At 46.5% G+C, this 15,136-nt stretch overlaps 1 protein-coding gene across 1 annotated transcript in view; it reads left to right on the top strand.

Annotated features, from left to right (window-relative positions):
• LOC129701416 (fibroblast growth factor 18-like) overlaps nt 1-5,134 on the top strand; it is a 100,945-nt gene extending 95,811 nt beyond the window's left edge. The window contains exons 4-5 of the mRNA XM_055642571.1: nt 2,945-3,051; nt 4,236-5,134. Of these exons, the coding sequence (XP_055498546.1) occupies nt 2,945-3,051; nt 4,236-4,502 (374 nt within the window). The 3' untranslated portion in view covers nt 4,503-5,134. The remainder of the gene's footprint in view (nt 1-2,944; nt 3,052-4,235) is intronic.
• Nucleotides 5,135-15,136: the final 10,002 nt, after the last annotated feature.

Below are 15,136 nucleotides of genomic sequence, written 5' to 3'. Positions count from 1 at the left end.
GCTATCTGACCCGCTGAGTTACTCTGGCCTTTTTGGGTCTATCTTCAGTTTAAACCAGTATCTGTAGTTCCTTCTTGCAGCTTAACTAGAGACTCGGTTGGCTGTGCAGAGAAGATCGGCATGCCTGCCTGTAATGCTGTCTGGTCCCAGAGCATTCCATGAAAGAAAAAAAAAAATTCTTAGTGTAACTTTTAAAATGAATGCTGAGTGCCATAATCCACATTTAGTATGTCTAAACAAACTAAACAATATATTCCAGTCTAACTGTGTGTAATATATCCATTTGGTGGAATGCAATGAAAATCTTTATGTTCTATCCAGGCAGAGTACATCGGGCATTGAAAAAGTGCAGATCAAATAAAGTTTGGGATAAAAGGGTGGGTGGTTGGGAGATATTGTTGAGTCCTGAGGTATTGTTCCAATTCATCTGCTTGTCAAAGCCAGTTGCCGTCTGTGGAAACATGGTATGAATGTACCCTGAGAATAACATCTGTTCGCAGTAAAGTGGCTCAGTTGATATACAGGCATCGTGGCACAGTGAGTCTGGTGGTATACAAGTCACCAGGGCCAATGGATGTCTGTGTACCTGTAAACTGAAGGATTGTGTCTGATTATGTACAGATACGTTGATATAGAAAATCTGCTGGTGAACAGTGCAATGACATACTGTGTCATTCAGTGTACATGAAATCTTTTGACATCAACTTACATGGACTTGGTGAGTCTGTTGGTACAGTGTACCTTGTCACAGAAAGTCTATTTCTATATATATGCACACTGACACAATATGCCCGTTGTTATTCTGTGCGTTGTTGCAGTACATCTACCAGGTTATAGATTGATGAAGTAAGCCTGCTGGTGCAGCTGTGCATCTTTCCAGTAAAGGTGGCATTATTGGAAATGGGTGCAGGGAATCAGCTGTAGTATTTTGGCATTGGTACAACATGTTTCTTGTTCTGCTTGTGCAGTGAATCTGCGTGCCTGCTTGTGCAGGTATGCATTGAGCCTGCTGGTATAGTTGTTATTGTTACAACATGGTACCTACTGTTTCTGTTGGTTGGCCACGGGTCCTTTGCATTGGGATGGCAGCCAGCAGCCAGGTAGCGAGTGGGTAGATGCACAATGGAGGTATGTGATCAAGCAGGGATATGGAAAATGGGTGGGAGGGGAGAAGATTGGGGGGGGGGGGGGGGAAGGTGAAGGGTGAGATAATGTAAAGGAGAAGAGAGGTATTTAGCACCAGGTCTCTGTGCATTTCCAGTAAGTTATTGGTTCGACGCAGAGTGTAGAGTATGGCACCATTGTGCATTGTCCCATTCAACCTGCTGTGGCAGTGCTGTAATGGCAAAGTATTGATACAGGAGAGAACGCTGGGAAAGCCCAGACCAGGCAGGGACTGAACGTGAAGAGAGATGTACTGAGGAGAAGTTTCATGAAGGTAAAGACACAGAAACAGATGATCAGACGATCACATTTTACTGGTGAATTGCTACCTGCTGTAGACGTTTCTTGTTGCTGTTAAGTGTGCCTCCAATACAAGACTTGTGGGAAATTGAGCTTCCAAAATACATAGCACAGCTGGTAGAGATACTCCCTCACAGCTCCAGTATCCCGAGGTGAATCCTGACCTCGGGTGCTGCCTGTGTGGAGTTTGCACGTTCTCCCTGTGATCAGATGGGTTTCACCCAACACTCGCCACCCAGGTGCTCTGGTTTACACCCACTTCCACAGACATACAGGTCGGTAGATAACCTGCCGTTGTAGATGAGTAGTAGAATTTATGGGGGACTCAATGGGGATGTGGTGAGAATAAAATGGTTGAGGTTAGGATTATTGTAAATGGTTGGTGTCAGCATGGCCTCACTGGGCTGAAGGGCTTGTTTCCCTGCTGTATTTATGTCTACTAGATTCATTTTCTGTTGGCTCTTTCCAAGGTCTCTACACTAACTTCCTCATAACTAGCTGCCAGATTAGCCAATTATGAATTCGATTTTTGCACCGTGTTACAGACAGACCATTCTCACTTCAGTCTGTGCCGTATTGCCCCCCCACCATATACAACAATGCAGTGCAGAGGGAGATATGTCCTGCACGCATATCTGCCCTGAGGATAGACACAAACTGCTGGGGGTAACTCAGCGGGAATGGCAGCATCTCTGGAAAGAAGGAATGGGTGACGTTTCGGGTCGAGACCCTACTTCTGCCCTGAGGGTGTTTGATGGAATGGTTTAGAGTGACTTTGACGAGTGCAAATGCAGATGGAGAAATGTTGGGAATACTCAGCAATCAGTATCATTCCCGGTCAGCCTGACCTGGGAGTGAATGAGGTCTTCATGCCATTTCCACCTCCAGGTGGTTTACTCTACCAGTTTGATCACTGTCCATATCGGAGCATAACTGCTGTGTGTGATGGGACCTGAGTTAGATAGTCGTAATCGGAAGTTGTCAATGCTTGGGCGGCACGTTGGCACAGCAGTAGCCTTACAGCACCAGAGATCCAGGTTCAATCCTGACTACGGGTGCTTGTCTGTACGGAGTTTGTACGTTCTCCCCGTGACCGGCATGGGTTTTCTCTGAGATATTCAGTTTCCTCCCACACTCCAAAAGAGGTACAGGCTTGTAGGTTAATTGACTTGGTATAAATGTAAATTGTCCCTAGTATGCAGTGGCGGACTGGCCAGGGTGTCAGCTTGCCCGATGGCAAGTGGGCCCCTGATGAAGTGGGCCTCCTTTGTCTCCTGGCAACCAATGTTTTTAGGCCCAGTCCGCCACTGCTTGTGTGTGTGTGTGCGTGTGTGTAGGATGGTGTTAATGTGTGGGGATGGCTGGTCAGTGCAGACTCGGTGGGCCAAAGGGCCTGTTTCCGCGCTGTATCTCTAAACTAAATTAAAAAATGTGATGGGAACTCTCAATCCTTAATGATTCTCTCTTCTTACTTTCCAAGCCCAGCTCCTAGTGGAAACGGACACGTTTGGCAGCCAAGTGAGGATCAAGGGCAAGGAGACGGATCACTACCTGTGCATGAACAAGAGAGGGAAGCTGGTGGGCAAGGTAAGCATGGCCAAGGTGGCATGTCCTCACTTTATATCCCTGAACATCCTACCCTGTTCAGTACATATGTAGGAAGGAATTGCAGATGCTGGTGATGGAGGCAGATTCTCTGGATACTTTTCAAGGGAGGGGTAGGTAGGGCTCTTAAAAATAGTGGAGTCAGGGGATGTGGGGAGAAGGCAGGAACAGGGTACTGATTGGGGATGATCAGCCATGATCACATTGAATGGCGGTGCTGGGTCGAAGGGCCGAATGGCCTACTCCTGCACCTATTGTCTATTGTCTATTGGTATAAACCACAAAAGCTGGAGTAACTTAGTGGGACAGACAGCATTTCTGGAGAAAAGAAATATGTGAACCTTCAGGTCGAGACTCAGTCTGAAGACTTCAATCACCTATTTATTTTCTCCAGAGATGCTGCCTGACCCGCTGAGTTACTCCAAATTTTTGTGTCGGTCTTCTGTTTAGTACTTTTTTAATGTATAAGAGTATATTTTTGAAAATAAAAAGACTGTGTACACCAGGAGTTGACACCTTGTGTATTGCTGGTGGCTGTGTTGTGATTTATGATGTACGCATCTGGATGTCAGGAATACAGCTGCATGGGCACTACAGCTGTCAAAGGTAGTCTGTGGAACCAGCCGCAGGGCAATGTCACCCATGCAATTCTCTGCTGGGTTCAGTTAGTTCCCCTTACTACACCTGTTTTATGGTCATATGTCTCGGATGGGACAGTGACATTCTTACTTGCTGCAGCACAACAGAATATGTGCATATGTAAACATAGTACATAACGGGGGAAGAGAAAAAAAAGTCCAATTAATAACAAATATAGTGCAGTAATAATATAGTCTTTTGCAGTTCAGAGCTTATTTGTTGTCGGGTTTAATAGCTAGGGAAGAAGCAGTTCCTGAACCTGGACGTCGCAGTTTTCAAGGTCCTATACCTTCTTCCTGATGGTAATGGTGAAATGAGTGTGTGGCCAGGTTGGTGTGGATCTTGATGATTTTGGCTGTCTTTTTGGCTGCCTGCTATTCCATTCTCATTCAAAGCAGCTCGGGGTAAAGGAGGGGGGGGGGAGGCATGTTGGTGGATATAGGTCATGGGCATAGACTGGTGTAATGGCCACTTTAACAGGCAATGAATCACTAACTCCTGCCGTTTTGTTTCTTGGCTTCATGCAGCTCAGTGGGAGAAGCAAGGAGTGTGTCTTCGTTGAGATAGTGCTGGAGAACAACTACACAGCCTTAATGTCTGCCAAGTACACAGGCTGGTATGTGGGCTTCACCAAAAAGGGGAGGCCCAGAAAAGGCCCCAAAACCCAGCAAAACCAGCAAGAGGTGCACTTCATGAAAAGGTATCCCAAGACCCAAGGAGAAACCCAGGCTCCGTTTAAATTCACCACCGTTAATAAAAGAACTAAGCGAATACGATCTTCAAAATCCAGTTAGAACACATCACAACCCTGAACTGTCCCAGAGCATTATTTTTGCATCATTATTATTAATAAAGAAAAGAAACCAAAGGAAGAAGATCTATTTTTGTATATCGTGCGGCAGGTTTTGGGGACAGCGGAGTTGTACGTATTTGTTCCAACCCTTTTAATGTAATCAACCTGTCCTTATTCAAAGGAAAGCTGTTGGTTTGAAAATGTAATTTGAATAAAACGCAGAGAAACCGAGATCAAAATGGAAATGAAAAGACCTGGTCAATGAAATAGCCCAAGCCTTCTTTAGAGACTGGCACTGCTGGGGGAGGAGAACGGAATGATAAGGAGAAGATGGATGGACGTACAAGTCTCACTCCTTCAAGCTATGAAGATGATCTTCCAACGGAAGGAAATACAAGGATTGGGAACTGTTCCTGGATCTCAAAATGCTTCTCAAGGCAACCAAACAATTTTTTCCAAAGTGTGATCTGTGACCTGTCCTTTGTTCTGGATAGAGCTATTGTATGCTGCTACACGTCAGAAAAACCCCCTCTTCTGTTAAAGCTACATAATGAGCAACTATTTATTTCATTTCCATGTATGATACAGGTCCCTTGAAGCAAGCTATACTGCCTCAATGATTAAATGCGAGAACATATTTAAAAATTTGCTCTTGGTCTTTGAAATATTTGGTTCTTTCTGAAAACTTTCAATGGAATTGTCAGCTGGAATGTTGCTGTTTTCATGTGTCAGAAGGAACTGCAGATGCTGCTTTACGCCGAAGATAGATTAAAAACTCAGCAGGACTGGCAGCATCTCTTTTAAGGTCGAGACTCTTCTTCAGACTTGGATCTGAAGAAGGGTCTCTATCTGAAGGGTCACCTATTCCTTCTCTCCAGAGATGCTGCCTGACCCGCTGAGTTATTCCAGCATTTTGTTTTTAATCTTTGTTGATGTTTTTCATGTTCATCTCGTGACCTGCTTGACCTTTGTCCTTCCTCCAGTAGATCTGTGTTGTCCAGTCACTAGACACTTTGGTTTCATAGCACGGTACAGCATTGAAACATGCATCATGCCCCCTTGTCCATTATGACCATGGTGCCTATTTATGCTAATCCCATTCGCCTACATTAGGCTGGTTCCCCTCCATTATGTTCTTATCCACATACTTGTCTAAATGCTTTTGAAACATATCATTGTATCTGCTTCCATCACCTCCTCTGGCAGTTCATTCCAGATATTCATTGTCAACTGTGTGAAAATGTACCCCTCCCAGCTCATCTGCAACCTGTTCTTTCAAGTTCTAGATTTCCCTTCCTATCGACGCCAATTATAATTGTGTATACCGCCACCAGGTCTCCTGCACTCCAAGGGTCACAAATCAATCTCTTCAATCTCTCCTCAAAGCTGACTTGCGCTTTCCAAGGGAATACCCTGGGGAATCTCCTGTCTGCACACTCCGATGTAATCCTTCCTTCCTATAATATGGTGACTAGGACTGCTCACAGAACTTCAGCTGTGTCCTTATTAGGTGAAAAGGTCTGTTTCCATGTTGCATAACTCTATGATCCTTCAACTATGCTTCTGATATTTGGGAATGGGAAGGGGAGTTAAAAAACATTCGCACATGGGAGATAACCATTTTTAAGGTCATTTATTATCACATACACCGAATGGTGTAGTGAAATTTGACTTGCCATTGCAGCACACGAATAAAGATAAGACACAACATTAGAGAATTTAACACTAAACATAAAAATATCCCCCCACAATGGTTCCCACTGTGGGGGAAGGCAGCAAAGTCCACTCCCGTCCACTGTTCACCCGTAGTCTGGCCTATTGTGCCCTCTGCAGTCGCTGCTATGGCAGTCCGATGTTTTCAGGCACTCTTGCCGGGAAGATGGAACTCCGGCATCGGGTGAACACTCCTCAGCGGTTTGGAATGTCTGGAGTGGCCGCTTCATCCACGGAGACCGCGCTTCCCGAAGTCAACAGGCCGCGCTGGTTGGAGCTCCGACTCTGGCGCTCTAGGATCCCAGGCTCCGTACTGTTTTAAATCTAGCGCCACCTGCGGCTGGACTCCCCTCCCCATACCCTCACTGACCTTTCTGACCTGGGCCAACCATTGTCAGAATGAGGTCACACAAGCAAACTGGAGGAACTGCACCTCATATTCTACATGCCAGCTTCCAACCCAATGGTATAAACGATGAATCCTCCAACATTAGGGACCTGTCGAGGGATATGGCATTTTTTAAAAATGGGCTTTGAGCACAACTGTAAATTATTTTCTCTGTCTGCCTGGTGATGATGGTTGTGAGGGAACGTGCAATAGACTGTTTAAGGAGAATGGTGTTGGACATGTGATTGCTGTGGCCTGCACAATGCAAAGCTGGGAATCAGATGTTGCAGATGTTTTCCTCACAGAGGATATGGATGCTGGTTTGCTTATTCTTTAATTTTTTGGAGTTACAGTGCACAAACAGGCCCGCACCAACCAGCGATCCCTCCACATAACACTACCATACACACACCAGGGACATTGCAATTTTCATTGCAATGTGGGAGGAAACCGAAGATCTCGGGGAAAACCCACACAGGTCGCCAGAGAACGTACAAACTTCATACGGGCAGCACCCTTAGTCGGGATCGAACCCGTATATCTGGCGCTGTAAGGCAGTAACTCTACCGCTGCACCACCGTGCCACTCTCCGGGGAATTCAAGTTTACCTTCCTGTGTCAGGAGGATTTTGTGGAGACTCGGTAATGACCATTAACTTAATTGAGTGCTTGATGATGAGACATTAAGCCTATACGTACACCTCATAAGGTATAGCAGCAGAATTAGGCGATTCGGCCCATCAAGTCTACTCTGCCATTCAATCATGGCTGATATATCTTTCCCTCTCAGCCCCCTTTCTCTGCCTTCTCCCCATAAACTTTGATACCTGTCAATCTCCGCTTTAAAAATCCGCCTTGACGGCCCCCACAGCCTTGTGTGGCAATGAATTCCACAGATTCACCATCCTCCGGCTAAAGAAATTCCTTCTCATCTCCTTTCTAAAGCTGTGTCCTCTGCTCATAGACTCTACCATTAGTGGAAACATCCTCTCCACATTCATTATTTGGTGAGTTGCAATGAGGTCCCTACTCATCATTCTCCATCACACGATCATCATATATTAACCCAATCATCCCCAGAATCATTCTTGTAAACCTCCTCTGGACTCCCTCCAATGCCAGCACATCCCTCCTCAGATATGGGGTCCCAAACCGCTCACAATACTCCAAATGTGGTCTGATCAGTGCCTTATAAAGCCTCATAATTACATCCCAGCTTTTATATTATAGTCCTTTCGAAATGAATACTAACAATGCATTTGCTTTCCTTACTACCGATTCAACTTGTAACTTAACCTTTTGGGAATCCTGCACCTCTGATTTTTGAATCTTCTCCAAATTTAGAATAGAATCTACACCTTTATTCCTACTATCAAAGTGCTTGACTATACACATTGCTGTGCTGTATTCCATCTACCACTCCTTTGCCCACTCTCCCAACCTATCTGCAGCCTTTCTGGTTCCTCAAAACTATCTGCCCCTCCATCTATCTCCGTAAAACCTGCAAACTTGGCCACAAAGCCATCATTTCCATCATCCAAATCATTAATGTACAAGGTTAAGATTAGTGGACCCAACCCCGACCCCTACTGACCACCACTAGTAATAATAATAATACACGTAACTGTCATTGTAAATACATACAATAAAATTTCAGGCGCACTGCCCGAGCAGAAGCTCCAACATATATAGTAACGACAATGGAAATAACAAAAACGGCAAGAAAAATGTGCAATATTTCACAGTATTGTGTTGTAGTAGCACAAAATATTGGCCATGGGGGGGGAAGACAAAAATGCTGGAGAAACTCAGCGGGTGAGGCAGCATCTATGGAGTGAAGGAAATAGGCAACATTTCGGGTCAAAACCCTTCTTCAGACTTGGCTAAGGGGGGTGTGTGTTCAGTGGCAGCCAACCAGCAAATGACCCCTTTTTTCCCTCTCTTTGCCTTCGGCCATTCAACCAAACTTCCATCCATGGTAGTATCTTCCCTCTAACACCATGTGCTCTCAGTTTGTTTAACAGCCTCACAGGCCTTCTAAAAATCCACGTGAACAACATCCACTGACTCTCCGTTGTTGAAGGTAGACAAAAGTGCTGGAGAAACTCAGCGGGTGCATCTATGGAGCGAAGGAAATAGGCAGCGTTTCGGGCTGAGACCCTTCTTCAGACCGATGTAGGGTCGGGGGGGGGGGGGGGGGGGGGGGGGAGGAGGAGCCAGAGGACTGAGGGAGGGCTGAGAGGGGGAGGAGACAATAAGGGCTACCGGAAATTGGAGAAGTCAATGTTCATGCCACTGGGGTGCAGACTGCCCAAGCGGAATATGAGGTGCTGCTCCTCCAATTTCCGGTGGTGCTCACTCTGGCCATGGAGGAGGCCCAGGACAGAAAGGTTGGATTCAGAATGGGAGGGGGAGTTAAAGTGCTGAGCCGTCGGGAGATCAGATAGGTTATTGCGGACCGAGCGGAGGTGTTCGGCCAAACGCTCGCCAAGCCTTGGTCTCACCGATGTAGATCAGCTGACATCTAGAGCAGCGGATGCGGTAGATGAGGTTGGAGGAGGTGCAGTTGAACCTCTGTCACACCTGGAACGACTGCTTGGGTTCTTGAATGGAGTTGAGGGGGGGAGGTAAAGCGACAAGTGTAGCATCTCCTGCGGTTGCAAGGGAAAGTGCCCGGGGAGGGGGTGGTATGCCGGTGGGAAGGAAAGAATTGACCAGGGAGTTATGGAGGGAGCGGTCTTTGCGGAAAGTAGACAGGGGGGGAGATGGGAAGATGTGGCGAGTGGCGGGGTCGCGTTGGAGGTGGTGAGAATGACGGAGGACTATTTGTTGAACCTCTCCTTTGTTGATCCTGCTATTTACTTCCAGTGCCAAATAGGATCAGTGAGAATGATCAAAGAGGCACTAAAAACAATGATTATCGGGTGTTCAAGTTTAACAATGGCACATCAATGAGAACACTGCAACTCCGTGCCAAATTGCACAATAGGTTACATCCAGCTGACAGACATTAGGCACTGAAGATGCTCGAATATGAAGCAAGAAACAAAATGCTGGAGCAACTCAGAGGGACAGGCAACATCTGTGAAGGTAAAGGGATGGTTGGCATTGCATCGGGACTGGCAGTGAGGAGCACAAATAGTCAGTATAAAGAGGTGAGGTAGGAGAGTGAGGCAGGTGATGGGTTGAACCAGTTGAGGTCGGGGGGTTCATTGACAAATGGAGCCATGTTGGGGAGGGAAGAGGTGGAGGTGGTGGGTGAGGGGTAGAGGTAGATTAAGAAAATGGGGCATGATGGAACCAGGTAGGGGGAGGGAAGGGGGAGGTAGGGACAGAGGCTGGAAGGTGGTTAGTGGAGGTTGCATATGCTGGAATCTGATAAATGAGGAAGGTGATGTGTGGAGCCAGATAAAGGAGGGTGGTGGGCAGAAGGGACCAGCTGGAGAAGTAGATTGAAGACCCAGTAGGTAGAATGTGTGGGTGATAGGCAGATGGAACCAGGTGTGGGAGGAAAGCAAAAACAGGGGAATGGGGTTGGAAATGATGGCTGATTGAACCTGTGCTGGATGGGAACAAGAGACACAATGGCCCATAGGGTGTAGAGATTACCTGAAATTGGAAAATTGCAAGATCATACCATTGGGTTGTTGAACTTGGTTTAGCCACGTCCAAGCAACTAAACCATCCTACCACAACCAGAGAGCAGTCCTGAACTACTATCTACCTCATTGGTGACCCTCGGACTATTCCTGATCGGACTTTACTGGCTTTTCCCTGCAGTAAACGTTATTCCCTTATCATGTATCTACAGTAGACACTGTAAATAGCTCGACTGCAACACGTACGGCCTTTCTGCAGAGTGGATAGCACGCAACAAAAGGTTTTCACTGTACCTCGGTACATGTGACAATAAACTGAGAGAAAAGCCAGGCCACACATTTGGAATAGAAAATGTATTAGGACTCAAGCCATGGACAAAGGCAATTTAGACAACATGAGTGAATTCATGCATTAACACCAACTAGCAAATCAAATATTCAGGAATAGGATGCGGGAGGCATTCCTTGTGAAACTAAATTAATAAATTAGGAATGCACGCATAAGTCATTTAATTCGAACAAGAGACAGACAAATGATTTTGAAGAGTTATGTGGTTATTCTTCTTAGGCCCCCTTCAGTCATGGCTGACCATGGGTGTCTCCAGGGTGCTATTCCCTATATGGAGGACGCCTGTGCGTGACTGTTTAACGTGGGGAAACTGGTGCACAGACAGCCACCCCACAGTCCTTGACAATAGCGGAACGCGCTATCAAAACATGGAGGGGACGGGGGACCCAATTTTTTGGCGCGCGCACACACACACACACACACGCACACGCACACACACCAGCTGGACACACTACACCAGCACACACACACACACACTACACCAGCACACACACACACAGCGCTTCGGAGGCTCAATCCAGCGCTAAATGCAACTCAACTCTGCCTGTCTCACCGGATTAACTACAGCTCTGTCTGGACTGACAGGAAGGCTGTAGGCTCATTTGGCGGGGACAGGCAGAGTTGAGCTGGGTTTAGCACTGTTTCTCTGCGCTGGCCCATCTGATTCCCGACCAAAGATCCTATAGCGGAGGATCTTTGCTGCCGACCTCTCTGGCCACCCCCGGGGGGGAGGGGTTGTTACTCGGGAGGGATGTCCCCCACCTCCGAAAACATGGAGGGGTCCCCTCTGGCTCCCCCTGGATTTTCCGCCCCTGGTCCTTGACAGATCTGAGTCAAGATCCAGTGGCGTGGAGTCCAAGACGACCAGAGACCTTTTTCTGCTGCAGCCTTCATCCGCCTTCCCAGCCGTTGTGACGCTCCACTAAGGTCAGCCATCGTCCTCCGCCTGTTCCACCATTGAGTTCTTGGTTGGATTGCACTTTGTCAGAGACCTCCCCTTCCACCTTACCGCCATGGGTGGCCCTACCAGAAGCATAGCTCCAGATGGCATTGCTTTCAGGATCTCAGGTCCACACAAGGTTCTCCACCACGACAAGGTGACAATCCACGGAGAAGATGTGGTTATATGTGGCTATATGCCGACAATTAACCCAGTGGAAGTTTTGGAAAGAGTGACAAGTTTCCACTGATTGTGTCATTTTCGTCAAGAAGCAAATGCTCACAACACAAATACCTTTGAAAAGTCCAAAGCAACACAGTGGACCTACAAAAACATTAGGTCTTCAGGTAACATGAATATGTGGGTAAAACGGGGAAGGCGGCTCAACCGTGGCCAACGAGGGAAATCAAGGATAATGTTAAATTCAAGGAAAAGGCATACAAATTGGCCAGAGGAAGCAGCAAACCAGTGGGCTGGAAGAAATTTAGAAGTCAACAGAGGAGGTCAAAGGGGTTAATTAAGAGGGCGGAAAAATAGCAAGAAAGAAAGCTTGTGGGGAACATAAAAACTTACTCCTAAAGCTTCTTTAAATATGTAAAAAGGAAAAGATCAGTAAAGACAAATGTAGGTCCCTTACAATCAGAAACAGCTGAATTTATAATGCGAAACAAAGAAAGGGCAGAACAGTTAAAGAGTACTTTGGTTCTGTCTTCACTAAGGAAGCCACAAACAATTTCACAGAAATACTAGGGAACCGAGGATCTAGTGGGAGGGAGGAACTGAAGGGAATCCACATTAGTCAAGAAATGGAGAAAGGTAAACTGTTGGGACTGAAGGCAGATAAACCCTCAGGGCCTGATGGTCTGCATCCCAGAGTACTCAAAGAGGTGGCCCTAGAAATCGCGGATGCCTTGATGATCATTTTCCAATGTTCTCTCGACTGTGGATCAGTTCCTGTGGACCGGAGGGTAGCCAATGTAAGGAGGGAGAGAGAAAACGGGGAATTGTAGACCAGTCATGGACCTGTTCCACTTAGGTGACTTTTTTGGCGAGTGTAGGAGACTCTGTGCTCGCCACATGATCGCCACATGTTTACTGGTGATCTCTGGTGAGTCTCCTTCATGGTCGCGAAGAGTTCCCGCATTCAGGGAACTAGTCACGGCCTCAGTATGATCGTCGCAAATTTTCCAACATGTTGAAACATTTTCTGCGACCAAAAATTGGCTGCCATGGAGAAAATCGATAATCCCGTAATCATAGGTGCATTTGTAGTGGGGTTGCCATGTAGTTATAGGTAGTTGAGGTAGTTGTAGGTAGTTTTAGTTAATCGCCTTTGCTGAAAGGTTATTTTCATTAGCTCATTGGGAAAAAAAACGTAAGCAGGAGTTTTCAGAACCAAGGATAACCGACCGGTAATGTTAAATGCCCGCTGAACTTCACAGCTGTGTATCTGGCTTATTAAAAGTTGTCTGGCTTCTTAAAAGTAGTCTCCACTCCTTCACCCCCCCCCTCCCCCCATTCTTCCCCCCCATTCTCCCCCCCCCTTTTTAGAGGACTTACCGTACACTGTGCTAGTCGTCTTAATGACAGCGCCAACCTTCCTGGTCATTGCAGTATGTCTCTGTATTACCTTGGCTTTGCACTGTGTGAATTTCAGACAGCGCTCCCCCCGCTTGCCCTGGCCCCCGCCTTTGCAATGTGTTTGTGTGTGTGTGTATGTGTTCCACTCTGACAGTTGCCATTCCAGTTCCCGGTTTTTCAGGCGACTGCCAGCAACTTGACAGTCGTGGCAGTTCGCTGAAAAATCACCTAAGCGGGGCAAGCCCATTAGCCTTACATCAGTGGGGAAGATGCTTGAGTCAATTGTTGAAGATGTTATAGCAGCGCATTTGGAAAGCAGTGACAGGATCGGTCAAAGTCAGTATGGATTTATGAAGGGGAAATCATGCTTGACTAATCTTCTGGAATTGTTTGAGGATGTAACAAGTAGAATGGATAAGGGTGTATCTGAACTTTCAAAAAGCCTTTGACAAGGTCCCACACAAGAGATTTGTGTGCAAAATTAGAGCACATGGTATTGGGGGTAGGGTATTGACATGGATAGCAAACTGGTTGGCAGACAGGAAGCAAAGAATAGGAATTAACGGGTCCTATTCAGAATGGCAGCCAGTGACTAGTGGGGTGGCACGAGGCTCTATGCTGGGACCCCAGTTATTTACAATATATATTAACGATTTAGATGAGGGACACCTCATTGTGACACCTCCAAGTTTGCAGATGACACAAAGCTGGGTGGCAGTGTGAAATGTGAGGAGGATGCTATGAGGCTGCAGGGTGACTTGGATAGGTTGGGTGAGTGGGCAGATGCAAGGCCCACAATGTGGATAAATGTGAGGTCATCCACTTTGGGGGCAAGAACAGGAAGGCAGATTATTATCTGAATGGTGCCAGATTAGGAAAAGGGGAGGTGCAACGAGACCTGCGTGTGCTTGTACATCAGTCACTGAAAGTAAGTATGCAGGGACAGGGTAATTGGCTTGGTATAAATGTAAAAATGGTCCCTAATGTAGGATAGTGTTAATGAGTGGGGATCGCTGGTCGGTACGGACTCGGTGGGCCGAAGGGCCTGTTTCCGCGCCCTATGTTGAACTGAACTAAATAGAGAAAGGTCATCTAATAGTCACACTACATGTGTATGTCTAGTGAGATGGCTTTAATGTTGTAGGGAGTCATCGAGTTATAGAGTGATACAGTGTGGAAACAGGCCCTTCGGCCCAACTTGCCCACACCGGCCAACATGTCCCGCGCCTGTTCCATAGCCCTCTCAATCCATCCTATCCATGTACCTTTCCAACTGTTTCTTAAACCATATAACCATATAACCTTATAACAATTACAGCACGGAAACAGGCCATCTCGACCCTTCTAGTCCTTGCCGAACACATAATCTCCCCTAGTCCCATATACCTGCGCTTAGACCATAACCCTCCATTCCCTTCCCGTCTATATAACTATCCAATTTATTTTTAAATGATAAAAACGAACCTGCCTCCACCACCTTCACTGGAAGCTCATTCCACACAGCTACCACTCTCTGAGTAAAGAAGTTCCCCCTCATGTTACCCCTAAACTTCAGTCCCTTAATTCTCAAGTCATGTCCCTTTGTTTAAATCTTCCCTACTCTCAGTGGGAAAAGCTTTCCCACGTCAACTCTGTCTATCCCTCTCATCATTTTAAAAACCTCTATCAAGTCCCCCCTCAACCTTCTGCGCTCCAAAGAATAAAGCCCTAACTTGTTCAGCCTTTCTCTGTAACGATGGGATAGTCCCAGCCTCAACTACCTCCTCTGGCAGCTTGTTCCACACACCCACCACCCTCTGTGGAAAAAGTTACCCCTCGGATTCCTACTAAACGTATGTCCTCTGGTCCTTGATTCCCCTACTCTGGGCAAGAGACTCTGTGCATCTACCTGATCTATTCCTCTCATGATTTTGTACATTTTAACATGTATGAATGTATGTATAAAAATCAAGTCAGTAAAATTGCAGACAATAACTCTGTGTTGATCTATGTTAATCAAGGTATTACAGACATAAATAAGTTCTGACTAGCATTGTCCTTACTGATGCCACCTGAGGTTGTAATGC

This window comes from Leucoraja erinacea, chromosome 11 (assembly GCF_028641065.1).
Source record: "Leucoraja erinacea ecotype New England chromosome 11, Leri_hhj_1, whole genome shotgun sequence".
Taxonomy (NCBI): domain Eukaryota; kingdom Metazoa; phylum Chordata; class Chondrichthyes; order Rajiformes; family Rajidae; genus Leucoraja; species Leucoraja erinaceus.
This window is presented reverse-complemented; position numbering and strand designations above follow the sequence as displayed.